The 27,875-nt window shown below is 46.6% G+C and overlaps 1 protein-coding gene across 8 annotated transcripts in view; it reads right to left on the reverse strand.

Moving 5' to 3' along the window:
• The window catches only part of ATP13A3 (ATPase 13A3), a 213,599-nt gene that overhangs the window by 179,315 nt on the left and 6,409 nt on the right, over nt 1-27,875 (reverse strand). For all 8 annotated transcript variants that reach the window (XM_078772426.1, XM_068105924.2, XM_068105923.2 and 5 more), the window contains exons 3-6: nt 12,800-12,973; nt 9,455-9,622; nt 9,273-9,343; nt 180-260 (exon numbers count right to left, since the gene is read on the reverse strand). In XM_078772426.1, coding sequence (XP_078628552.1) covers nt 180-260; nt 9,273-9,343; nt 9,455-9,622; nt 12,800-12,973 — 494 coding nt within the window. The remainder of the gene's footprint in view (nt 1-179; nt 261-9,272; nt 9,344-9,454; nt 9,623-12,799; nt 12,974-27,875) is intronic.

A 27,875-nucleotide genomic window follows, 5' to 3' on the forward strand; every position in this document is an offset into this window, starting at 1 on the left:
CCTCTTTTCTTTACAAATAGTTATTTTTTGGCCTAATCTCATGCAAAGGTGAACACTTTATATGCTTTTGGGAAAAAGGCCAGGTTTGAGAGAGAGACAACGGTCAGGATATTCAGCACCGTTAGAGTACTTACTCCCCGCTGATGGCATAATGATTTAACTGTTGCAACGATACTAACCGGTACTGCTGGGTCTGAGCTGTGATTCCAGTGCCAAAATGCTGGTGAAACACCCAGCAAGGCACTCCTTCCTCCAAGCCCCTAGATGATGAATAGGAAGACATCATTTCCATGAGGTCAGCACTGACCTGCTCACGATAGTCATCTATTCTACTCTAACTTTTAACATTTCAAGAGTAATAGAACAAACATAAAGAACAATATTTAAGTAACAGTAGGAGCTGATACTCTCGGTCTCCAATCTTTTGGGTGTTATGAGGAACAGATCTGTAATATGAAAGCAAATATTGAACGGTTTTTGAAACATCGCGAGCACAAACCAAGCTACCGAGAAGGTTGCCATGGCAACAGAATCCAGCCAATCACAACCGTGATGTAATCAGGTTGACATACCTGAAGTGGTATACAATAAGGAATAGATATCTGCATTATGAAAGCTAAATGTTCAACAGTTTTGAAATATCATGTACACAACAGTACAGTACATGGACAGATGATCAGTCGGTCTGACCACACTTATTTTATTGTCCCCCGTCTCCAACTTTGGTGGAGGGGCACCAGACAAAAAGAAAGCATACTGTATGGAAAAGCAGCAATGTTGAAGATCAGATAAATCACAGAAGCGATTCGACTTTAACGAACCATCGTTTCCCAGTTGATATTTACAATCTCCTGTTCTGGCATTCTTTTTTCATTCCTGCTCAATCAACCACCAATAATTACTTCTAACTTTTGTCCGCTCACAAATTCACAATGGAACACTCGTCTCCGTGAAGACTTGGCCTGCCTTGGTGTGCAAGTTAAATATACTTTATCAACAGAGCTGATAATAGCAGGTTAAACGGCATGAGATGAGGTGCAACTGGCCTTTCGAGGATTAGCTCTTTGAGAAAAAGAAGAGAAAAGCACTCTTACGTCCACCACCGAAGGTGTATGGAGGGTATGTTTTCACACCTGCTCATCTGTCTGTCTGTCTGTCTGTCTGTCTGTCTGTCTGTCTGTTTATCTGTGAGCAGGATATCTGCGTTATGGACGGATTATGGCAAAACTTGGTGGACAGGTTGGGTGTGTAACAAGGACGAATTGATTAGATTTTAGTGAAGATCCAGATGCGGATACCAAATATTTTTATGCCTCTGCCCCTGAAGATGGCCGAGGCATTACGTTTTCGACTTGTCCATCCGTCCGTCCGTATGGGCTCAACCTAGTCTTTCCCAGCAACCACATGTCCGATTGTGACGAAACTTTTAAAGTAGGAGCGACACCCATGCAGAATGTTTTTTTATGACAATTGTGACATCATAGGTCACGTGGTATGGCATATTGCATTAAATGCAAATAATTAAAATGTATATTTCTCAGAAACCACTAAAAAAAAAAAAAAAAAAAAAAAAAAACACCTTTAGAGGCCATTTTTCCCCGCAAGCGGGGGTTGGCCTTTTTCGGGAACCGTGGTAGTTGTTGTTTTTCGGTCCCCTTTTTGAAGCAATGTTTTACGGCCGGATGCCCTTCCTGACGCCAACCCTTTTTGCCGCCTTTAACGACAAACAGGGAATTACCAGTGAACTGGTACTCAATTAGCCGACCTCGGAAGGATGACAGGCTGAGTCAACCCCCCTGGCGTTAATTCAGCGATCGACCGGGTTTCGAACCCAGGATCCTAGGATCCTAAGCTGACACCCTAGCCGCTAGCCCAACACCAGGGCCACAACACTCAGAAACCACTGAATGGAAAAATTTGAAACTTAGCACATTGTCAAGTACGCCCAATGGAGAACAAAAGCATGATAATGACATCATCGGTGAAGTGGTATACAAGCCATAAATGTTTTAATCGAATGCCTTATCATACTAAAATACGCCATTTGAGTCTGATGAATTTTTGACGACAATACATTCTGTCGTTACTTATCCAATCTCAACCAAACATGACAGGATGACCAACGGTTACATAATGAAGGGTGTAGCGCATTCATTTGCCCCCATCCCCAAGGGGGTTTTCTCCCCGAGCGGGTTTTCCCCACCATTGCCGTCAATGGGTTGTGTGTTGAGGTGTATAGCCATATTAAGTTAGCTTTATCGTGGCGTTTTTCCAAGGCCGCTACGAATAACAAAAATAAAGATAATAGCGTAATATTAATGTTATTACAAAACAATATTAATACCAATAATATCCCACCTCCCCCAAGGGGTTTTTCCAGCGAGTCGACATATATAAATAGCTTATCGTGGTGTTTTTGTGGGAGCAACGGCCTCTACCAGAGGTAATGAACATTAATGAACAGTAATTAATATTATGAACCAAAAACACGTATGATTAGCTTTTTAAACAGTCGCTAATGCTGTTTATAACACTAAATGAAGAAATTTGGAGGAATCATCTGTGAGGTAAGTTTCACTTATAGAACTGAGCGAAGATCTACTGTGCTCTATATACCCCACAAGGGTTGGGTAAATGACATGACCCTTCCTGGCACTAACATTGCATTTTTCGTCGTGAACCTTTGAAACTCACTCCTTCTGTTTAACACGAAACTGAAAGGGAGGAAGCCCGGGGTGTGCTCATTTACCAAGCAGCTAGCTAGTGCTTGCCAAGCCAGCCATTCCTTAATGGTTTTGAATGGAGTGCTTGCCCGAATGTTTAAACCACTTGGCGTTATCTCCACAAGAAACATGGTAAATAAACACACCCAATGTTATTGAGACCTGATCATAGATCGACTGTAATCTATTTTCCCCAAAGAGGAATGACCCTTCCTACCCCTCCCATAGTGTGCGGGTGTACTAGTCCAAAAAAACTGAAATTGCATGCACATGATCACTGACCCATTTGTATGGAAATATTAAATTTACGACATCATAGGTCACATGATTTGGCAGCTCTATTGGATTGAAAGAAAATATTAAATGAGTATATCTGTGAAACTGCTTACCCTATTGACGCAAAATTTTACAAATATCATTGTTGTGGAAAACCATTCAGGTCCGCACAACTTTTAGTCCAACGGTTTGGTTTAATTGCATTTAGATCATCACATCATTCCTGTAAGTAGAAATACACAATAAGCATACTATGCGACATCTCATAAAGCCATTCATATCAGTCAATGCAAGCAAGCTAGATATTCTATAAAGGCGTACCATTAACGAGGCTACCGATGTAACATGTCACAAGGGAGAAGTCTCGGAGCACTGACACAGCAACGGGTCTTATAGTCACGCCCCTAGTGGGGGACAACAATGACAGCGAGCAGCGAGCATCCCCACCCGGGTTCAGTACGGATACGATTTCACTACATTCACCCCCCCGTCAGAATTATACGGCCGCGCGGCTAAAAGCGAGTGAGCGTCAGCATGGGCGCGGAGTATTAGTCGGCCCAACCGTAGCGGGCCGGGCGGCGAATTTCTCTGCCAGCACGCGTTCGAAATTCCCCGGGTACGGCGTCTCGTAACCCTGTATCCCCGGTGTCAGAGGCGTCAACAGGGTCGGGTGATGAAGGGGGTAACGCCAAGTCGTCGGACCCGGGCAGTCTCGACGGGGGGAGGGTCGGTGGACTGTCGGCGATGGGAGCGTCGGGAGAGGTCATAGTCTCATAGACGGGTTCGACTGGTCCGTCCGATTCCCTACTAAGGTCGTCGACCCCGCAAGGGGCAAGATGACGAACGGAGACAGTAGTCTCACGACCATCAGACGTCATCACACGAGCATGCTCAGGATTAGCCTGGAGAATCTGCACTTTGTCCACAAGGGGGTCGTACTTGCTCGCGCGAACTGCCCGTTTAAGGTAGGCCGGCCCGGGCCCGGCGAGCCAACTGGGCAAAGACCGTATACACCCCGAGCTCCTGGGGTGGTGGAAAAGACGCTCGTGGGGAGTTTGGTTAGTTGCCGTACTCAGGAGTGCCCGGATTGAGTTCAACGCCGCAGGTAGCGACCAAGCCCATTTATCGAGGCCCCGGCCGTGGGTCCGGAGATGGAGCATGACGGCCCTCCAGATAATCCCGTTGAAGCGTTCGATCTGCCCATTAGCCTGGGGTCTATACGGCGTGGTGTAACTAGACGCAACGTTGTTTTGGAGCAGATAGCCGCGCACCTCCTGAGACAAGAAGACTGCACCCCGGTCGGTATGGACATAGGCCGGGTAACCGAACATTGAGAACAAGTTCTGTAAGCAACGCATCACCGTGGCAGCAGTCATGTCCGCGCACATATAAGCAAAGGGGAATCGTGAGTACTCATCAACGATAGTGAGCAGATAGCGAGAGCCGCTCGACACCGGCAAAGGGCCCTTGAAATCCATCGCCAAGCGTTCCCACGGGCGTGTAGCCTTCACCAGAGTCCCCATAGGGGGGTTATAGAAACGCGGTTTGATTTCCGCGCAGATAGCGCAGTCGCGACAGATACGGCGGATATCGTCAATCGAGTAAGGGAGATTCCCACTCCGCACGAAATGAGCGAAACGCGTTACGCCGGGATGGCCCGCAGTAGCATGCAGCACCCGTAGGCCCTCCAACGAGGTGATACCAGCACATGTAGTGGGGCGCGATAAGGCATCGGCGGCCTGGTTATCCTTCCCTGGGCGATATTTGATGGTGTAACAGAAGTCGGCGAGTTCGATACGCCAGCGAGTGATTTTCTCGTTCTTAATGCGCTGGGCGTGTAAGGTGTCGTACATGAACGCAACGCTTTGCTGGCCCGTGATGATTTGGAAGCTCCGCCCGAGTAGGTACGGGCGCCATCGCCGAATAGACTCGACGATCGCATACGCTTCCTTTTCAACGGACGAGTGCCGCCGCTCAGCGGAGGTAAGAGTCCGTGAAAAGAAAGCCACGGGACGTCCCCCTTGGGAGAGGGTCGCCGCGATGGCCTGATCCGAGGCGTCACTTTCGAGGACGAACGAGCCGCTCTCGTCAATGGTTGCTACGGCGGCTCGGGCGATGTCGGTCTTAAGTCCTTCAAAGGCCGTCAATGCGGCCGAACACAGGGGAAAGGTGTCGCAGGCCACAAGGGGGCGAAGTTTCGCGGAGAAATTTTGCACCCATTTGGAGTAATGGGCGAACAGCCCAAGGGCGCGTTTCAGGGAAGCCCGATCGCAGGGAGGGGCCATGTCGAGCAAAGGTCGCAGACGTTCCTTATCCGGAGAGACAGAGCCATGGGTCACGGTGTACCCCAGAAGATCTATGGTGCGTAGGGAGTATCGGCACTTATCCTCGTTCATAGTTAAGTGATACCGTTGCGCGACCTCAAGGAAGCGCTTCAGATTAGCGTCATGGTGCCCTTGGTCATATCCACAAACCGTAAGGTTATCGAGGTAGACGAAAACATCGGTTAAGTGCTCCCGCGCAACGAGGTCATCCATGGCCCTCTGGAAACAAGCGACCCCGTTCGTCACCCCAAAGGGCAATCGTGTAAATTGGTACAACCGCTGCCCCGACTCGAAAGCGGTATAGATACGATCCGCCCTAGAGATAGGGATCTGGTGGTACGCACTACGGAGATCGAGAGTACTATAGACCGAATACTGGGACACCTGTTGCACTAGCGCGTCCATCCCCGGAAGGGGGTAGGCATCCAGCTGTGTAAAGCGGTTAATCGTTTGGGAATAGTCGATTACCATGCGTTTGCGATGGGCCTCACTGCGCACCACTAAGACCTGGGCACGCCACGGTGACCTACTAGGTTCTATGATGCCGTCTTTCAAGAGCTGAGTCGTTTCGTCCGCAATGAATTGCATGTCCGCGCGGGAGTAGCGTCTCGATTTTACCGCGACAGGGGTACAGTCGGAGGTTAGATTGGGGAACAGCGAAAGCGGACGGACGTCCATTTGCGCTAGGGCGCACACCGTTAGCGCGTCGTCCGCCCCCACAACAAGAGTGTCAGGCCCACCGAACTCCATTACCAGACGTCCATGCAGCTTAAGAAAATCGTGTCCTAGCAGAATATCAGCACATAATGCGGGTAAAACCATAAGGTGTACATCAGGGAAAACCCGTCCCTTTAGCACTAGTTTCAATCGGCATTCCCCTTTTGTGCTAAGCCGGAGTCCCTGGGATGCCATGAAGATCCGTCGTGTAGACCGCCCGATCCGCCATCCATGCCTGAGCACAAGTCGCTGGTCGATAAAACTATCCGTAGATCCGGTGTCCACCAAGGCCTGAACACAATGGCCCTCAACCATAAGGGGAATAAGGGCTTGAGCCAGGCCAGACGAGGCAGCTGGGAGCGGGACTGAGCCCCCCGAATGGGTCGGACCAGCCTCGCGGGTGGATCCTACACCAGCAGCAGTTTTGCGATCGTGACCGGAGTCTGCGTTGACCATGGGGAATCCATTATCGTCATCAGAGGGCTTTCCCCAGCATTCCGGTGTTTCGCGATTCAAAATCCGATGAGAAAAGGCCTCAGTAGTATTTGACATCGCCTTTTGACACTCCTGGCAGATAAAGGCTTCCGTTGTAGCCGAAATCGCCTTTTTCGTTTGGTCGCTTTGACAAAAGGCTTCCGTAGTATTCGAAATCGCCTTTTTCGTTTGGTCGCTTTGACAACAGGCTTCCGTAGTAGTATTCGAAATCGCCTTTTTCGTTTGGTCGCTTTGACAAAAGGCTTCCGTAGTATTCGAAAGCTGTTTCTTCCCTTGCGTGGCTCGAGGTTTGGCCAAGGACGCGGCCTTTGTCCCCGATGGAGAATGAGACGGTGGTGGCTTTCCGGTGGCGCCAGTCAAGGTTGTCTGAGCGCCCAGCGGGCCGCAGCGAGAGGCCCTCCCCTTCGAAGACGGGTAAGGCGCTGGGCTCGTGGGTTCTGCTACAAGCCCGTTCAAGGTTGCCGCGCCTGCGCGACCGCGGCTGCGCGAGTCGAAGGGCCGCGAGCCGCGTGCCGATTTCTTGCACACTTTCGCGTAATGTCCCTTTAGCGAGCACAAATGGCAAATAGCGTCACGTGCCGGACACACGACTCGGGCATGACGAGGCCCTCCACAAAAAAAACATGCGGCCCCGCGCAAGGCCTTGGGTCTGCTGGTCGTAACGGCAGCTGTCAGGGTAGGGTCATCCTCCGGAGCATCCCGGAGTTCAGCAGGCGGATCCACGTCCTCGTCAGTGGTCCTCTCCGGCCGGGCGTGTAGTGAGGTGCCCGCCAAAAGGCGCGTGCGATCATAGGCGTTCGATTGCATCCGCGCTTCGGTATACACCGTCGCTTGCTCAACCGCCGTAGCGAAGGTCAGGTCGGTCTTCTCCAAGAGTTTGAGACGTAGTTCCTGAGAGGAGACCCCTGCTATGAAGGCATCTAAAAGTCGATCATCTTTAGCCTGCTCGGGAGTCCGTGGCTGGGCGCTGTCCAGCATGAGCTGCCGGAGCTCCTGGGCGTAATGATCCATAGGCTCGTTGGGTTGCTGCCGTCGCGTCTGCAGCAAATAACGCGCATACACAGGGCTTTTTTCTTTTATATAAAGCCGCTTGAGCTCCGCGACGGTAAGATCATACGTCGTGCATTGAGCGACCGAGTGGTAGACCCGGTAGTCGATTTTTGAGTGTAATATTGCCAGCTTCGCGGCAGGCGTCGGAGCGGTATCAGGCTCATTAAAGAGATGCTCCAGTTGCTTGAGCCAGTGCTTGAGTTGCAAGCCTCCGTCCGTGGCTTGTGGGTCGGCGCTGAAAATGGACACCGTCAACGTCTTGTTGCCAGCCATGTCAGCAGATCATAAATGCAATTAAGTGTTGTGGAAAACCATTCAGGTCCGCACAACTTTTAGTCCAACGGTTTGGTTTAATTGCATTTAGATCATCACATCATTCCTGTAAGTAGAAATACACAATAAGCATACTATGCGACATCTCATAAAGCCATTCATATCAGTCAATGCAAGCAAGCTAGATATTCTATAAAGGCGTACCATTAACGAGGCTACCGATGTAACATGTCACAAGGGAGAAGTCTCGGAGCACTGACACAGCAACGGGTCTTATAGTCACGCCCCTAGTGGGGGACAACAATGACAGCGAGCAGCGAGCATCCCCACCCGGGTTCAGTACGGATACGATTTCACTACAATCATCCAACACCATTGTTGCATATAGTTTGAAAATTATGTCGTAGGTCACGTGGTTTGGCAGCCATTTTGGATAGAAAAATGAACCTTTTCCGATCAACACGAAACTTCACAAAAGTGATCCCCTACCCATACATATGTAGAGTGAACATTTTTGATGTCATATGTCACATGGTGTGGCAGCCATATTAGTTTGAAAGGCGATATTTCAAAATATATATCCCTTCTCCCTGAAAATGCTTCACTGGTCGATGTGAAACCTGTCCTGTGGAAAAAATCTGAAACTTCAAAACAGCTAAAGGGATTTAAACCAAACTTGTTTATTTTTAGGACAGTGAACGAGGGCATCTACCCATTGTCACGGGCAGGGACTACGTGGAGGCATATTGGTGGCAGTCACATTGCTCTAGTTTTTTTTTTTTTTTTTTTAGTGATTCTTCTGAATTGAGAGATCGGGACAAGAAACTATATACAGCACGATATCTCAAAAAATTTATGGCTGGATTATGATAAAGCTTGGTGGATGAGTTGGGTAGGTGATAAAAACAAGTGATTAGATTTTGGTTAAGATCCCAATCCTGATCCAACCAATCAGCGAGAAAGAAAACGTGAACTGTTCAGCCTGGCGGCGGGATGTGCTCTACCGAGTGCCGTTCTAGTTCTTAGTGGTGCATGACTTTGTTCATCATCTTTGTTGAATTACCATCTTTTCATTTAACAAATCTCTGCCTGCTGTAGTTTATTCCAAAAAGAAAACTGAGATACAAGAGCGCTTTGATAAAAACATTGTACAAGCTTCAACAAAGCCACGTTGTTGGAATAACGATAAAATGTGGACCTGCATCTACATGCTTGTAGACAACAGGTAAGTGCAGGTATTTCTGGCTGCCCAATGCAATTCCAATGAGCATCATTATGGAAAGAAGAATCACAGCATGATCCACCAAAGAACAAAGTCCTCTCTCGTATAAGCTGATATGGCTTACAATGGATACAATGAGGCAATACAGTCAGCAAAGAAAAATAAAAGCCTCACAACACGCAGCTCACTCACCGCAGCCGAACAAAATTGTGCGTGGCTGGATCCCAAAGATACTTCACATGCTGGTGGTCAAAATACTTTGCCTGGCAAAGTCAAAATGAAATACAGCCATAAGCTCCTCGGTTAAGCAAAGGTGCTTCAAAACTTCATGAAATCATGCTCTGTACAAAACCAATGAAACACCATGAAAGCACCTGTTCTTGCTGATGGTGAGAACGTTGCAGCAATTCAATTTCGTCATTACCAACATCGGAAACCTGCGCAGGCTTCACACTATTTACATCTGGCACGCTTTCATCAACAGGAGCCAGTTCCTGCTCCAGTGTCTTCACGCGGACACGAAACCAGTTTCCAAATTCATCCTGAAATAAAGAGGGTCCAACATTGCAACTACTTGATTAGTTTAGCATCGAGAGCAACACATTTTAATTGCGAACTCCGGTGACAGAATTCATATTACACAGAAAAAAATATATATATATAACCACCTTTAGAGGCCATTTTTCCCCGCAAAGCGGGGGTTGGCCTTTTTCGGGAACCATGGTTGTTGTTGTTTTTTGGTCCCCTTTTTGAAGCAATGTTTTACGGCCGGATGCCCTTCCTGACGCCAACCCTTTTTGCCGCCTTTAACGACAAACAGGGAATTACCAGTGAACTGGTACTCAAATTAGCCGACCTCGGAAGGATGACAGGCTGAGTCAACCCCCTGGTGTTAATTCAGCGAGCGACCGGGATTCGAACCCAGGATCCTAGGATCCTAAGCCGGCACCCTAGCCGCTAGCCCAACACCAGGGTTTACACAATTACAATACAATCAATTACACATATTACACAGAAGATGAAGGGAAAACTATTGTAAAACTGTTCGATACAAGGTGTGGAAAACGTGGCTGCTTCTTGTTCCGAAGTGTGTTAAAGGGTTAATTAGCCAATTAATTATATCCTAACTTGAATGTTTGAAGTGCTTGTATTGTAAATCCCAATTTAGGTTTAGCAGGGCCTCATCTCCCCTCCATCCTCTTGTAGTTTTCATTGCATTAAAGGTTTCATCTTTTTCATTCATCGATTTGATTAACCCCATTTGATTTCTATTTCTCCACAGCGGCCTTGCCACCAACGACTATTTAGCTGAAGGCTACTCATTCTCTTTTGGTGTGCTTGAGCCAGGCAACCGATGAGCGTGCCTGATGATGTCACACGAGGGAGGTTTTTGGAGGAGAAGTCAGTTGAGAGCTGGGGAACGCTTCATTGATGTCTGTGTCATGAATTACAGCAAGAAATTTGGAGAGTGAAGAGTCAATGGTGCTTTCTCCCAGCCTCTCCATGGAATCCCTCACTACGGCACCCTATTAGTCACATTGCCAGGGTTATTTAGAACCTTCCTACATCCCCCCTCCCACCCTTGTGGAAGGAGGAACCGGTCCCATAATCAATAGGCCACAAACTCCAAGTTCACCAGGAACGGCCGGAGACCAACCTCACAGCATGTCATGTGTGGGAAAACTGTTGCCAGCATTACATAAATTCAGTAAAATCTCATCGAATTCACCTAGTTTCCAAATCTCAGCTGGAATGTCATCTAGGCCACAGGCTTTCCCGTTTTGAATGTTTTTAAGAGCTTTATGGAGTTCATCTATGGTGAAGGGACCTTTTTTGATGTCGAGTTCATCTGAAATCACAGGAGTTATTACTTCATCCTTGATTGTAGGTGGCTTCCCTAATAAGCTTTGGAAATGCTCTTGCCAGAGTTTCAATCGTTCTTCTTGGCTGGATGCTTTTAGTTTGGATTTGTTTACGCATTTCCGTCCGCTTATCTCGTTTACAGTTTTCCAGGCCACAGCAGATTGCTTGTTACTCGTAGCATTATTTATCATATCAATTTTTCTCTGGAGATAGTCAATCTGTTCTCTCTCATAAGAATCGGTAAGTACAGTTCGTGCTTCGTTGTAATTCCTATTGTTTTCCATTGAAGGTGCAGAGTTTTTAATTTCTGCCATTTTGTGTAGCTTTGCGTTTCTGGCATATTTCCTCTGTTTCCCATGGGATCCGACTTTTCTTCTTTGGTTTCAAAGGAATGGTACCAGAAGCAGACTCTCTGCAGGCTGTCTCAAAATTGGCAAATGTTTTATTCGGCGAGTTTGTTGTATTTTGTTCTTGAAGAGCAGCAAATCTATTTTTCAAACAATGTGAAAAGGCAACACTAATCTGTGTGTTCTTTTTGAGACAAGACCAGTCATAAAGTGGTTTACTTTTTGATTTCATTTTATTTGCTCGAAGGCTCAAGCGGTTCCTTGCAGATACAATGCGATGGTCTGATCCTACGCTTATAAAAGAGTTGAATGCTCTGCAATTTCTGACACTGTTTTTCCATTTCCGATTAACAATAATGAAGTCAAGTTGTGCTTTTGTTCCATTTGGTGCTGAATGTGTCCATAGCTGTCCTGGTCTCTTCTGGAAAGTGGTATTTGCGCATAAAAGGTTATTCTCTTTTAAGAAGTTTTTCAACATTGTGCCATTTCTGTTAGTGCGAACATGATATGAAAATTTAAAGCCTTTTGATGATCCGAGTTGTGCATTAAAATCCCCTCCAAGAGTTAACATGTGATGCTTCGGTACCTGTCTGGTTACTGATGATAGGTCTTGATAGAATCTCTCAACTTCTACTTCATCGTGTACATTTGTGGGACTATAACAACTAATTACTGTAGTTGTCAAGACCAGTCCGGAGGACCGGAGGAACCGGTCTCATAATCAATAGGCCACAAACTCCAAGTTCACCAGGAACGGCCGGAGACCAACCTCACAACATGTCATGTGTGGGAAAACTGTTGCCTGTTTGTCCCATCAAAACTAGGTGAGGACACCTCACTCAGCTCGACCAGGCCTCATCCAACCGACTAATTTTAGTTTCCTTGCATCTTTCTCACCATTTTCTCCTTCTGTGTGTCCGAATACTTCTTGGTAGACTGTGTCAATTGTGATAGGATATGTTACATTAGAAAGAGATCATTGTACTTTATAAGCATGATTTCTTTTCCAATTGGGGCATCCTCTTCTTCACAATCATTTCTGTAACTGTTGCTGTTTTTACGTGCTTCCAGCACTGGCTTCTTTTGCACATTTCATTGAACTTTATTTATTAATAATGTGGTTTCTGAGATCAATCACTTATCTATATGCAGGTAAATTTCCGGTGGGCACGCGCGAGTAACATTCGCGGCGTGTGCTAAATTAAGAATCATAAAGTTTTCCCAGGCTGCCATTTGGCACGGTAATGAATAAATTTAATCTTTCACGTTCAGGCCTTCTTGCGCAGTGGAAACTCTGGCGTCACCAGGTTAGAGTTTGGTAGGCCCGGAACGGGCGATTGCTACAACACATCGATAAAGGATTTAAAAAGAGTGGTTAAAATAGCCGTCTGTTAATGAACGACAAAAGTAAAGGACTTTGCTCAGGCTGTCTCCGTGGATATGTAAACAAGCAGAGTGGTTAAAATTTCATGATTAAAAACATCACAGGAAAGGAAATAACTGACAAACCTTGGTGTGAAGCAGCAGCAGCTGGGCCTGTCGTAGAGGACATCGTCTGGCCGTGACACGGATGTTTACTGCTGGTAGCCAATAGAGGACAAGCGGGAACAGACCACCAGTACACACAGTTGCAACTGCAACCAACGACAGCTTCCATAGGGACCAGCGGTAACCATACACCTCCTTAAAGCATACATCACACAAGAGTTGCAATTTACAGGTGTCAAAAGGATCTGTCCAGTACAACATAAGCAATTTTACAAGGAAAAAAAATCCCTTTTTAAGACCATTTTCCCTGCTAGAGCGGGGGTTAGCCTTGCGGGGCCTATAACAATCATCATGGTTCCCTTTTTGAGGCAATGTTTTTATGGCCGGAAGCCCTTCCTGACGCCAAACCTTGTCACTTCTTACGACACAAAGGGATACGGTGTACCTATTCTAAACCGGGGCACACACCGGCACATTCATCCCAGCAAGCTGGAACTCAATTTGCCGACCTCGGAAGGACAGGCCGAGACAACCCCCCTCGCGTTAATTCAACAATTGACCGGGATTCAAACTCAGGATCCAAGTATCCCAAGCTAGCACACTAACCGCTAAGCCAACACCAGACCAATTTTACAAACGGAATTAACCGAAATGGTTCATTCACAAACACAAGGTGTTTTTATCCCCACACCTTTTGAAAAAATAAATAAATAAATAAAGGAGGGGGAGGGAGGGCGAAGAATCAGCTCCGACTGTCTGTCTGTTTCTCACACCATCTCCTTAATGGCTGAGTAGAAATTCACCACCTTGATCGTTATGATCACCACATGAAAAGAAGGTGCAAGAGCAGTATCATATGGGACTCGCCCCCTGAGGTGGGATCAAAAAACATGCAACGAGAAACCATCTGAAAATGCAAGGCCCATCCGTGTCTGTTTGTAATCGGACATATTTTTCTTCCAGATGCTAAAAATAACGAAAAGTTTAAATATATATATAATTTAGGGTGGGCTTCAAAAAATCAAAATGCAGAGTTTCTCCGGGACATGGTCTATTTTTGTTCCTTTTGGTGTCAAAGGAAACCACACCAAATTTGAATGGAATCCAATAATATTTAGGGGTGCCACATCAGTGATGAATTTTCCCCCATGCAAAAATAGGAATTCCCATTTTTTGGGCTGTATATACACAAAATAAATACATAATTATATATATACATTAACTATAATATTAAAAATAAATATATAGTAAATATACATTAAATAATAAATATACATAAATACACATTATACATTATATATATAGTTATATACAATATATTATACATACAGTTTTGAGACTTCCTATGATCACTATCTGGGCAATTTTCATGCATGTTTTGTACAGGTTCCCGGGGTCAGGGGTACGCTTTTTTAGTGTGTAATATGTAGGCCTAACTTATTGACTGTGGTTCTTTTGTAGAGAGTGACCCTGTGGAGTAAGAATTAACAGGATTTTACCCACATTCTTGCTTATTTTGCAGATATGGCATGTGCTAGTACCAGTGTTTCATTGCAAACTCGGGCTCAGGATAATGTGTATCTCATTGGGTCCACTTCTGGAGATGCCATCAAAGGTGCCAAGCTCCCGACTGTGCATCAATCTCTTGTCCTGTTTTTCCATCACCTGAAGAAGGAGAATCGCACTGCCCGGGAGAGTGCAACCCTCACCATTGAAGAGGTTGTGAAGTTCTGGGAAAAAGCTCACCTACCTACAATGACGAAGCAGCACTGCATCCATCGTTTGGAGAGGCTATATGAAGAATGGAGGAGCCTCCAAAAAGGTGCAAAGAGGGGTGGTGCGACCCAAGAGAAAAAGGAAGCATCCTTCAAGGCCTCCTTGGAGAAGACGTTTGATCTTAGGCATGCAGATTCGGAGGCCATAATCACCAACCCCGAGGACAGGAAGTTTCTTCACGATCAATTCTCAGAGAGGAAGGCTTCAATGGGATCTGTAGACACTGTGTTGGAAGCAAAAACGAAGCAAAAGAAAGAAAGGGAAGAAAAGGAGAAGACTAAGGCAGAGAAGGAAAATAAGAGACAGGAAATGGTCATGAAGGGTGCTACTGCTATGGAAGTCACAGACTCAGACTCTGACTCTGAGACCACGGCACAGGCTGGTTCTTCATCATCTGATGGTGGGATATCTCGTCCCAAGAAAAGAAGGCCTATCAACATTGTCACTCCTGAAGTCGCAGCTTCTTTGGATCGTACGAAAACAAGTGACCGAATGGCTGTCCACAACTTGGCATCCATTTGTAGAGCAGTAGGATGGGATCCTGCAGAGCTGGCACTGAACCGATGGACAGTGCGGCGGAATCGCATGATGCATCGATGCAAAACCATGGACGAAATAAAAGAAGCATTTCATCATAATGTGCAGGGTCCTTTAGTGGTCCATTGGGATGGAAAGCTTCTTCCCGATGTCACTGGAGATTTTGTGCATGTGAAGGTGGATCGTCTTCCAATCCTTGTGTCCAACCAGTACCATGGAATGGAGCAGCTGTTGAATGTTCCCAAGTTACCTGACAGGGGAGGAGAAGCTATGGCAACCGCTGTCGTGGACACACTGAAGAGCTGGAACCTTGTGGGCAAGGTCAAGGCTTTGTCTTTTGACACAACGGCCAGCAATTCAGGTGTTCGTGGAGGGGCTGCTGTCCTCATTGAAAAGAAGCTACAGACTGAACTACTTCATTTGGCTTGCCGCCATCATGCGCACGAAATCATTCTGGGAGATGTTTTCACCACTCTTTTCGGTCCTTCATCAGGCCCTGACATCCAGCTTTTTAAGCGGTTTCAGGCGAAGTGGCCGTCCATTGCCCATCACCAACCAAAAAATGGATTCACAGATCCTGATACGGCAGCTGAGTTTGCACAGAACAATGACATGATGGATGAAGCTCTGGAATTTGCTCTTGTGTGTTTGAAAGATCAGCAGCCACGAGATGATTATCGTGAACTCCTAGAACTGACTGTCATCTACATGGGAGGAATCCCACCTCGTGGAATCCGGATCATGGCTCCAGGAGCAATGCACAGAGCCAGATGGATGGCAAAAGCACTATATTCACTACAGGTGTTCATGTTTCGGTCAGAGTTCCACTTGACACTTCGAGAGGCGAGAGAACTCCGAGCCTTCAACATTTTTGTCTGCCTTGTGTATGTACAGGCTTGGTTTCGGGCTCCACAAGCTATTGAGGCTCCCCTGAATGACATTAACCTCTTCAAGAAGTTGGAAAAGTTTGAACAAATCAATCAGAAGATGGCTCAGGCAGCCTTGAAGGCACTTGGCCGCCACACGTGGTACATGAGCCCAGTACTAGTGGCATTTGCATTCTTTGACACCAGAATTGACAAAGAAAGCAAGATCAATATGATTGAAGCATTGAAAAATGACGGTGAAAACCCCTCTCCAAAGAGACCAGCTATCAAACGAGGAACCGCCCTGTCAATCGCTGGCCTCATAACAAAACACACCAAGCATTTCTTCAGCATCCTAGGGACCCCAACTGATTGGATGGATAAGGATCCTGGTTCATGGGAGCAAGAAACCAGCTTTCAGGAAGCAAAGAAAGCTGCCAGTGGCTTAGTCGTGGTGAACGACAGGGCAGAAAGGGGTGTCGCATTGATACAAGACTACAATAAGCTCCTTACAAAGGATGAAGAGCAAAAGCAAGCTCTGCTCCAAGTTGTTGCTGCTCACAGGAAGATGTACCCCGATGCCAAGAAGGCAACAGTGGTGAGACAGGCCCAGAAATAGGAGTTACATTTCTCATTATATTTGGGTTTTTTAATATTATGTGATATGGTGTCTCTTCATTTTATGAACTGAACATTTGGATTGTTATCATTGAATTTGAGTTTTCATAGCAATATAGTGCTATTTGTGCAGCTATATTGTAACTTGTGTTTGCTAGAATACATAGAAAGTGAGTGGAGGGTGGATTTTCATAAAACAAACTTCTGGTTTTGCTTTCGATCCATATATAGAAAAGTTTTGTAGACACCTTTAGTTTGAAGGCTGATGTGGCACCCCTAAATAAAATCAGATTGCTTTCATATTTGGTATCTTTTCATTTTGGAACAAAAGGAACAACATAAAGCCATGTCCCAGTAAATATTTTTTTTAAATTATTTTGAGCACCACCCTAATATATATATATATATATATTGTTGCGGATTTGAGAATCCTGTAATTGTTGTAAACTAGGGCATGCCCGTACTATATATAAGCTAGGACGTGCCCGTACGTGGGTGCCCGTTCCTTGCCAAAAAAAAAAAAAAAAAATTTGTGTAGGGGTGTGTGTGTGTAAACATCCTAGGGCGTGCCCGTACGTGGGTGCAAAAAAACATGCGTGCAAACAACAACAAAAAAAAACTTTGAAACCACGTGGCAGTAACGACCACAGAACCCCCCCCCCCCCCTCTATTTACATGAATGGTTTGGTCCATTCGCAACGACCACAGAACCCCCCCCCTCTATTTACATGCAATGGTTTGGTCCATTCGCAACGCCAAAGCGAACGGCGAACGGCTAAATCGCCATAGCTCGGTAAGTACTTGTCCGATTAATTTCAAACCTTGAAAAGGCACATCCTCGGGTCCCCAGCAATATACCTGGCAAGTTTAAAGTATATCGGACCCGTGGTTGTCGAGAAACAGCGGTCACAGACAAACAAACGTACAAACGTACAAACGTACAAACAAACACACAGAGATTACTGGAATTATAGATAGATATCACCCTCTGTAAATAATGTAATGATTCCTGTAAATACCTCCATTTGTGTAAAGGTCAAAGGTCGTCCCTTTAGCTAGTCCATGTACAAGCACGTAGCCAATCATAGAACCTCTCTATAGTTATTTCTTTATTATGTGTATTAGTTAAGGCTCTGTTTTCCACTAGTTGACATTGCATTGCACCAAATGAAATAAGATAGATCCCCTTTTCAAATTCCCCAAAGCCTCCATTTCCAAACGCATTCCCCAAAACTGCATTATTGCCAACTGCATTCGCCGCCATGCCATGTGCTCTAACTCGGGAGAGAAAGGTGTGCCCGCCCATCGTCATCAGGGGGAGGAGTCAGCCAAGCGCCAGGAACAAGGCGTGGCAATAGCAAAAATATTTAAAGCAAAAGGAGGGAGAAGGAGAAGAGATAGTCAGGGGTTAAATGCTGTGGGTTGAATGTTGAATGCAGTGTTGAACAGGTGGGTCTTTAGTGATGTTTTGAATGTGGTGAGTGAGGAGGAGTCTCTGATGGTGTGAGGTAGTGAGTTCCAGAGGGTGGGAGCACCGATGGAGAAGGCCCTGTCCCCCCAGGATCTGAATTTGGTCTGGATGGAGGGGGTCAGGAGGTTGGTACCAGCAGAGCGGAGGTTGCGGGTGGGAGTGTGTCTGGAGAGGAGGTCAGCCAGGTAGGATGGGGCCAGGTTATGGAGGGCTTTGTATGTCAAGAGGAGGATTTTGTACTGGATTCTCTGGGGGATGGGGAGCCAGTGAAGCTTGTAAAGGACGGGGGTGATGTGGTCACGGGTCCGGGAATGGGTGAGTAGACGGGCAGCGGAGTTCTGAATGTATTGGAGTTTATTGGTGATTTTTGAGGGTGAACCATAGAGGAGGCTATTGCAGTAGTCCAGACGGGAGGTGATGAAGGCATGGATGAGGGTTTCTGCAGCCATGGAGGAGAGGGATGAGCGGAGACGGGCAATGTTTTTCAGGTGAAAGAAGGCTGACTTTGTGATCTGTTTAGTGTATTTGTCGAAGGAGAGGGTTTGGTCAAAGATGACGCCAAGATTCCGGATGTGAGGGGAGGTGGATACTGGGATACCGTCGATGTTGAGGGCAAAGTTATGGGTGGATTTTGTTAGCGTTTTTGGGCCAATGATGATTATTTCAAATTTATCACAGTTAAGCTTGAGGAAGTTGATTTGAAGCGAGGATTTTATTTCAGTGATGCAGTTTGTCAGGATAGAGTGGGTGTCGGTGGAGACGGACTTGGTGGAGATGAAAAGCTGGATGTCATCGGCGAAGCAGTGGAATTGGAGACCATGACGGCGGATTAAGTGACCGAGGGGGGACAGGTAAAGGATGAAGAGGAGGGGGCCAAGAACTGAACCTTGGGGGACACCTTGGGGGAGGGGAGCAGTGGGGGATTTGCAGTTATTGATGGAGATGAACTGGCGTCTGTCAGAGAGGTATGATTTAATCCAAGAGAGGGCAGTGCCGGTAACGTTAAAGGTGGATTCAAGTCGGGTGAGGAGGATGGTGTGATCGATGGTGTCAAAGGCAGCGCTGAGGTCGAGGACGAGAATGTTGAGGTTGCCAGCGTCAGAGGAGAGGAGAAGGTCGTTGGTGATTTTGAGGAGAGCAGTTTCAGTACTGCGGTTGGAGCGGAATCCGGATTGGAATGTTTCATACAGGTTATTGGCAGAGAGGTGATGTTTGAATGGCTACAGCACGTTCCAAAACTTTTGACAGAAAGGGTAGGTTGGAGATGGGTCTGAAGTTGTTTAGGGTGTCAGGGTTTAGACCAGGTTTTTTTTAGAATGGGGGTAACAGCAGCAATTTTGAGGGAAGGTGGGACGATGCCTGCAGACAGGGAGGAGTTTATTGTTGCAATGATAAGTGGAGAGAGAGCAGGGAGGGGGGGGGGGTCTTGACAAAGCTGGAGGGGATGGGGTCAAGAGTGCAGGTGGCAGTTTTCATTCCTATGAGGAGTTCAGAGAGGTCAGTAGGGGAGATTGGGGAGAACCGAGACAGGGGATGGCAGGACAAGGGGGGGCAGGTGGTTGGAGGGGGAGCGGGTGCGGCGGTGGTCAAGCTGTTGTAGATGTTGTCAATTTTGCGTTGGAAGAAAGAGGAAGGAGATGCAGTTGTCTACTGTGAATGACTGGGTGGTGGTGTTCAGGGGGCGGAGGCGTTTGTTTATTGTCGAGAAGTGCTTTTGGGTTTCCGGAGCCAGAGTGGATAATTTGAGAGTAGTAGGTGGAGCGGGCGTGGGAGAGGGCATCTTTGTAGTGTTGTAGGTGGTCCTTGTAGGCTTGGGAGTGAACTGTGAGACCTGTTTTATTGCGGAGTCTTTCAAGTTGGCGAGCACGAGTTTTCATCAGGCGGGGTTCAGGGGTAAACCAGGGAGCAGAATGGGTGAAAGAAACTGTTTTGGTTTTTACAGGCGCAAGCTGGTCAAGGAAGGAGGGGGGATATTTGTTTTTATATATATATAAACCTATTTTGTTTGGGGGACATATTGTTTGGGGGATATTTGTTTTTATATTTTATATATACAAATAAAAAAGAAGGATGATATTTATATATATATATAAACCTGTGCAGTGTCTGTGTTGTCTTGTGTTGTGTTGTCACTGAACTACTCCCTCAAACTTTTGTGAAATCGTACAAAACTTCTGGTATGCACCTATCTCTCCCGTGGGTATGACCTAAGGGTATTTGTTTTGAAAAAAATTCCAATATATATTTTTTGGGGGGGGGATTTTTTAGGGGGAATTTTTTTTTTTTCCAACTTCAATTGTTTATAAAATGTAATATCACGTATATTACAAATACATTTGTGCATTATGATTGTTTGAATTATGATTGGTGTAAACCATGACAAAACAGCAACTCAGGTACAGTCAGTCATCTATATATATATATATATATATATATATATATATATATATATATATATATATATATATATATATATATATATATATATATATATATATATATATATATATATATATATATATATACATATATATATATATATATATATACATATATATATATATACACATTATATATATATATATATATAGTCAGATGAAAAAGTAAGTACACCCCATGTAAAGTTTTGACTTTTTCAACATATTTCAACATACAGCTAATTGATCTTCATTTCAACAATATTGATAGATAAAGGTGATATAATATAACAAATATTATGAAACATTTACATTTTGTAGTCCATTGTATAATTTAAATAAACATAAATGCAAATTTCGCATGTGGAAAAAGTAAGTACACCCCGACATTTATCACTACTTCAAATACCTAAAATTAGAATCAGGTGCACCAGCTCAGGTGCAAATGATTAGAACATCGTCAGAGGATCTTGCAGGAACCTGTCTTATTTAAACCTCAGACATTTAGTTTGGTTTGCTCTTTGTTGTTGAAGGTCTTGGTCTTGTTCCGGTCTCGCCAGCGAGGTTACGTTTTTTCGAAGCTGTCCACGCTCTCCACGCTATCGAAGTTAAGTAATTGTTCCCATTTGTATTTTCATCAAAACTGTATTTATTTTATGGTGTGTGTACCAACAGTGGGTCCCTCGGAAAATTCTCGGTGTAAATCTTTCATACCTGTATAGAAAATCGTGTTAATTTGTGTCGTGTCTCTTGAGGCCTTGTCCTACCTTGAGGCTTTGTTTTTCTCTCAGCGGTCTGTCGATTGTGCTCCAACTACTTTTGTTCTCTGTTTTTCCCAGTCTTTTCACCGCATAGCCTACTTCCTTGTTTAAAATCTCAACTCCAAAAAAAAAAAAAAAAAAAAAAAAATATCCCTTCTCTGTTCTTATTCGTTTATTCGTTGTTCTTATTCGTTCATTCGTTCTTCGACCACGTGTTTCAACCCCATTTCCCCAGATAGTTTTCACTGTTAAACTTTAAAATGTTTAAACTTTCCCCTGAAGTACTGCATTCTGTCGTATATTATAACACCTTTTTCTTCTTCTTCTTTTTTTTTTTTTTTTTTTTTTTTTTGTATACAAGATCGAGGCTCGTGAAAGAGCGAACATTAATCACACAAAAAGACAAACAGACACATAAAACAAATAACATCGGGAGCGGTCGACAAGATGGGGAGAGAGGGGGAAGGACACAAACACAACATTTGAGAGCAGGGACCGAGAGAGATGGAGACATCGAGAGATCTGTGGGAGGGAGAGGGCTTTGGGGGGGAGGCATGTGAAGGGGGCGGGGGGGGGTGGGAGAGGTATAAACATATGGACACTGCCAGGACTTCCAGGAAAGAAGTTGGAATTTCAAACAAGGTGGATCTTGGGTGAATTAGTGGGGGTAGAAAAGATCAAGGTTTTGGATGGGGGAAGATAAGAGATGGTGGTGAACAGCTGTTTTAAAGACCTGGAGGGAGGAGTGGGATTGAAGGGAGTGTGGGAGTTTGTTCCAGAGGCGGGATAAAAGAGGAACGAAAGAGTGAAGGTGAGCAGAGAGCCGAGATTTCGGCAGTTTAACCATCAGAGGGTTGCTGGCAGATCTTGTGCGACCTGTAGGAATATTTGGGGGACAGAGCAAAGAGAGAGCTGGGGGAGCAAGGCCGGAGAGGAGTCGGTAGAAGACAGAAAGACCACCTACCTGCCTGCGGTGAGTGAGTGAAAGGCCCTCAGAGATAGCTTCATCGCGGGAGATTCCAATGATTTTGAAAGCGGGAGAACCTTGATCTTTTCTCCCCCCGATAATTTCGTTTTATACCTCTCCCCCCCCCCCAACCCCCCCCCCCCCTTCCCACGCCTCCTGCCCCCAAGCCCTCTCCCTCCCACACTTCTCCCTGCTCTCAAATGTTGTGGTTGTGTGCTTCCCCTTCTCTCCCCATCTTGTCTTCCGCTCCCTCTTTTTGTATATTTTGTTTGTCTGGTTGATTTGTTTGTGAAATAAATGTTAGCTCTTTCACGAGCCTCGATTCAGTATACAAAAAAATAATAATAATAATACTTTTTTTTAAAGCTTTGGATTCAACAGCGTGAAGCCGAGCCAGGTGTGAGGCAGGAGCACCAGCTCATAGGGGAGAACAGTATTCCATTGAGCTGCGGATGAAAGCCTTGTATGCGGTGAGGAGCTCAGGTGTGCCGAGGAAGGACTTCGCACGACGGAGGATGCCCAGTCGGCGACTGGCTTTGGAGGCCAGCTTGGAAATGTGGTTTTCCCAAGAAAGATCATGGCAGATAGTGAGACCCAAAAGCTTGAGCGACAGAACTTCTTGGAGAGGATTGTTGAGAAAGTAGATGGGAGGGTTGTCCAGTCGATCTTTTCGGAGAGACATAGTAAGAGAGTGAGATTTGTCAGGATTGAAAGACATGTTCCACTTGTTTGACCAGTCTGTGATTTTGTCCAGGTCTTCAGAGAGTGAGGAGGCTGCAGACTGCCGATCTGAGGGAAGAGGAATGGAGCGGCAGAGAGTGGAGTCATCAGCAAAGAGATAGAGAGGATTTTCCAGAGAGTCGGAGAGATCATTGATAAAGACCAGAAAAAGCACAGGGCCCAGCACACTGCCTTGGGGAACTCCAGCCTGAACAGGAAGGGGAGATGAGAGAAATCCATTCAGGGCCACACGTTGACTACGACCAGAGAGGAAGTCCGCAAGCCATGCATGGAGATTTCCATGGATACCATAGGAGGAGAGTTTGGTGAGCAGAGCTGGGTGCCAGACCGTATCGAAGGCACGTGATATGTCAAGGGAGACAGCTCTGATTTCCTGTTTGGCATTGAGGACCTCCATCCATTGTTGAGACAGCAGAAGCAGCATGTCCAGAGTAGAGTGACCTGGTCTGAAACCAAATTGATGATCAGAGATCAAGCCATTGGAGAAGAGGAAAGATTTCATATCCGAAGCAATGATGGATTCCATGACTTTGCTGATAATTGGGAGCAGGCTGATTGGTCTGTAGTTGCAAGGATCTGTTTTTGCACCTTTTTTGTGTAAAGCGGTAATGTTAGCCGATTTCCAGGATGCTGGCAGATGACCTTGAGCAAAAGATAGGGTGAAAAGAACAGAGAGAGGGTGAGATAGAGCGGCAGAGCAGGATTTTAGGACCCATGGGCTGATGCCATCTGGTCCAGTTGCAAAATCAGAGTCGAGGTTTGACAAAAACTCCTCCACCTTGTCAGGAGAGTAGGACACAGAGTCCATGAGCAGTTGGGTTCGACTGGGAAAGGTGGGAACAGAGAGAGATGGGTTTGGGACTAAGGATTTTGAGGCAAACACAGAGTTGAGGCATTCGGCCTTGTCACGTGCGATGTCAACTGTGTGGCCATTTGAGGTAAGGGAGGGGATGGAGGGGGAACAAACACCAGAAACGGATTTGACCAGACGCCACCAGGATTTGGAGGAAGGAGACAGGCTTGAGAGTTCATTCTTGAGTGAGGAGAGATAGTGCTTCCTGGCACTCCTGAGGGTAGACACACACTTGTTCCGAGCTTGGTGGAAGGAACTGAGATTGCCTTCAGTTGGATTAGCCTTCCAAGAGGCAAAGGCAAGTTGTTTCAGGGCAACTGCCTCACCACAAGATTCAGTGTACCATGGACGGGAGGAAGGGTAAGACAACTGAAGGCGAGATGGGATAAATCTGTGCATGACAGAGATCAGTTTGCTTTGGAAGAATTCCCAGGAAGAATTGATGTCAGAGGCAGTGGAGATGGGAGACCAATCCAGACGATTGATGGCTGCTTGAAGACCGTCCCAGTCGGCCTGAGTGAAATGCCAGACTCGTCGACGCTGAGGAGGCTCTCTGAGAATGGCCAGAGAGATGTCCACTTTGACAAGCACATGATCAGAAGAACCGATTGGAGCAGAAGAAGAGCAGCAGACATTAGCAGGAAAGTTTGTCATAACCAAGTCTAGAAGAGAAGATACTCCATTGGCTGAGATCCGGGTCGGGAAATTGACAGATTGTGTCAATCCCAGTGAGACACAGAAGTCCTTTGCTGAGGTACCATGACTGGTGAGAGAGGAACCCACACCCAACCAGGTGGCATGATGACAGTTGAAGTCCCCACATATGAGGAAGAGAGAGTTGGGATGAGTGGATAGCAGTTGGTCCATGTTGTCAGACAGTGAAATGTAGATGGAGTCATCACTGTTTGGGGGACGGTACAGAACACATATGAACAAAAGGTGGGAGCGGAGAGGAAGCCGTAGCCAGAGGTACTCCTGGGGGTGAGGGGGAAAGAGGGCAGTGCAAGGAGAGTGAGAAAGAGGTTTTGATAAAGATAGCCACCCCACCACCAGGCCGAGGCTCAGGTCTATCATACCGGAGGAGGGAGTAACCAGGAAGAGATATTAAGGAATCAGAGACATCTTTAAGGAGGAAAGTCTCTGTTAAGCAGATCAAGTCTGGATTGTCAGAAGCAACCTGTATGGAGAGATCAGTCAGGTTTGAGCGAAGGCCCCGGATGTTTGAGGTCCATACCGTTAATGAAGAGAGAGGGGGAGCATCGGGTACAGGACAGGGGAGGGGAGGAGTAGGGTAAGATGAAGGATGAGAGGGGGAGGTAGGGAGAGCAGTTGATAGTGTGTCAGATATTGCAGAAGAGTTTCAAGAAAGGGAAGGATGAGGATGAAAGGTTTGATGGTGAAGGGATGAGGCACAGTGAGGGGTTGTTTGAGGGGGGGCAGAGGAAAGTAGAAGGTTTGGGGGGTGGAGGTATGAGATAGAAGGGAGACGAAGTGGGGAGGAGGCAGCTTGGAGGAGGAGGGGGGAGGAGGGAGAATTGGAGAGGAATGGTATGGGGGGAGAATTGAATGGGAGGGGTTGGGGGGGAGTTTAGGAGGGGAGGGGCAAGGGGGGAGTTTTGGAGGGAAGGGGCAAGGGGGAAGTTTAGAAGTGGAGGGGCAAGGGGGGAGTTTAGAAGTGGAGGGGCAAGGGGGGGATTTGGAGGGGAGGGGCAAGGGGGGAGTTTAGGAGGGGAAGGGCAAGGGGGGAGTTCAGGAGTGGAGGGGCAAGGGGGGGGATTTGGAGGGGAGGGGCAAGGGGGGAGTTTAGGAGGGGAAGGGCAAGGGGGGAGTTCAGGAGTGGAGGGGCAAGGGGGGGGATTTGGAGGGGAGGGGCAAGGGGGAAGTTTAGAAGTGGAGGGGCAAGGGGGGGATTTGGAGGGGAGGGGCAAGGGGGGAGTTTAGGAGGGGAAGGGCAAGGGGGGAGTTCAGGAGTGGAGGGGCAAGGGGGGAGTTTAAGAGTGGAGGGGCAAGGGGGGAGTTTAGGAGTGTAGGTGCAAGGGGGGCGATTTGGATGGGAGGGGCAAGAGGGGAGTTTAGAAAGTGGATGATTAATGAAAGACGAACATTGATAACAAATTGGGTTTGTTGTGATTTTCAAGTTAGCAATCCGATTCAGAACGATGGAGGAGGGATGGAATGAATGTGAATTTAGACCATGTAGTGAGGGAGACGTATAAGATATTGAATTTCTTTTTTTTGAAGTGGAATGAGTTGGAGAGGAAATTGAGAAAAGCCTTTTAAATAGGAAGAAAAACAGCGTGTTGTAATATACCACTGAATAAAACACAGAAGGGGAAAGGTTAAACATATTTAAATAATATTTAAACAGAACTGTGAACAATCTTGTATGCACAAAATACCAACGGGGGGGAGAGCCGAGAGGGACCACCACGAGTCACGTGAACAGGGCAAACGGTGGATGGCAAGGAGATAATGGGGGCGGGGCGAACAGCACACCTGGACAGAAAATACAGGATGAGACAACAGTACATGTGGAGAAAGGAAAATAAATGTTTTTGGTTTTTGTTTGTTTGTTTTTTTTTTTGTTTTTTTTTTTGGGGGGGTGGGGATTTAGAACGTTAGATAGAGTATTATGTTCGGGGTAGAAGGGAAAAAACTAAGAGCCAAGCAAAACACGCTTAAGTTAACAAAACACGGACGGGGGTTCTTCTTCTTTAAAAGGTTGCTTTCGACTTGCTCACCAAATCTATTCATCCCCAAAAAAAATGCCATCTCTTACAGTGCCTCTTTCATACATTCCCTAAACACACCTGCACTCCACCCCCCCCTCCAGCGTCCTTAAACGTATTTTTAACTCGAAGGTCACAAGAAACTCATTTTGCAATAAATGTTTGTTTCCCATTAATCGTACACTTTCCAAAATCCAATCTCACCCCTCCCCTCCAAATCTTCCCCATCAACCCTCCCCTCCAAAACTTCCCCATCACCCAGGCCTTTCAAATCTTCCCCCTTGCCCCTCCCCTCCAAATCCTCCCCATCACCCATCCCTTTCAAATCTCCCCCCCTTGCCCCTTCCCTCTTAAACTCCCCCAACACCGCTCCCCTCCTAGACTCCCCCTCGCCCCTCCCCTCCTAGACTCGCCCCTCCCCTCCTAGACTCCCCCCTCACCTCCTAGACTCCCCCCTCACCCATCCCTTTCAAATCCCTCCCCTTGTCCCTTCCCTCCTAAACTCCCCCCGAACCCCTCCCCTCATAAACTCCCCCCTCCCATTCAAATCTCCCCACCCTCATTTCTTCTCCATTTCCCCCCTCTCACCCCTCCTCCTCACAGCGTCCTCCCCGCTTCTTCCCCCTTCCAACTCTCACGTCCATCTCCCCCAACCTTCTGCCTCGCTCTTCCCCCTCCTCAAATAACACCTCATTGTGCCTCACCCAATCACCATCAAACCTTTTGTCCGCCCCATCCTTCCCTTTCTCCGAGCTATTCTGAAATCTCTGACACACCTTCAACAGCTCTCCCTACCTCTTCCTCCTCTTCCACATCTTACCCTACTCCTCCTCCACCCTGTTCTGTATCCGATGCTCCCCCTTCCTCTTCATTAACGGTTATGGACCTCAAACATCCGGGGTCTTCGTTCAAACTTAACTGATCTCTCCATACAGGTTGCTTCTGACAAACCAGACGTGATCTGCTTAACAGAAACTTTCCTCCTTCATGATGTCTCTGATTCCTTAGTATCTCTCCCGGGTTACTCCCTCCTCCGGTATGATAGACCTGAGCCTCGTCCTGGAGGTGGGGTTGCTATCTTTATCAAAAACTCTCTTTCTCACGCGCCCTGCACTGCCCTCTCTCCACCTCACCCCCAGGAATACCTCTGGCTACGGCTTCCCCTTCGCTCGCACCTCTTGTTCATATGTGTGTTGTACCGTCCACCAAACAGTGATGACTCCATCTACATCTCGCTGTCTGATAATATGGACCAACTTCTATCTACTCACCCCAAATCTCTCTTCCTCATATGTGGTGATTTCAATTGTCACCATGCCAGCTGGCTGGGTGTGGGTACCTCTCTCACCAACCATGGCTCC

Source organism: Myxine glutinosa, chromosome 2, assembly GCF_964187855.1.
Source record: "Myxine glutinosa chromosome 2, kmMyxGlut1.1, whole genome shotgun sequence".
Taxonomy (NCBI): Eukaryota; Metazoa; Chordata; class Myxini; order Myxiniformes; family Myxinidae; genus Myxine; species Myxine glutinosa.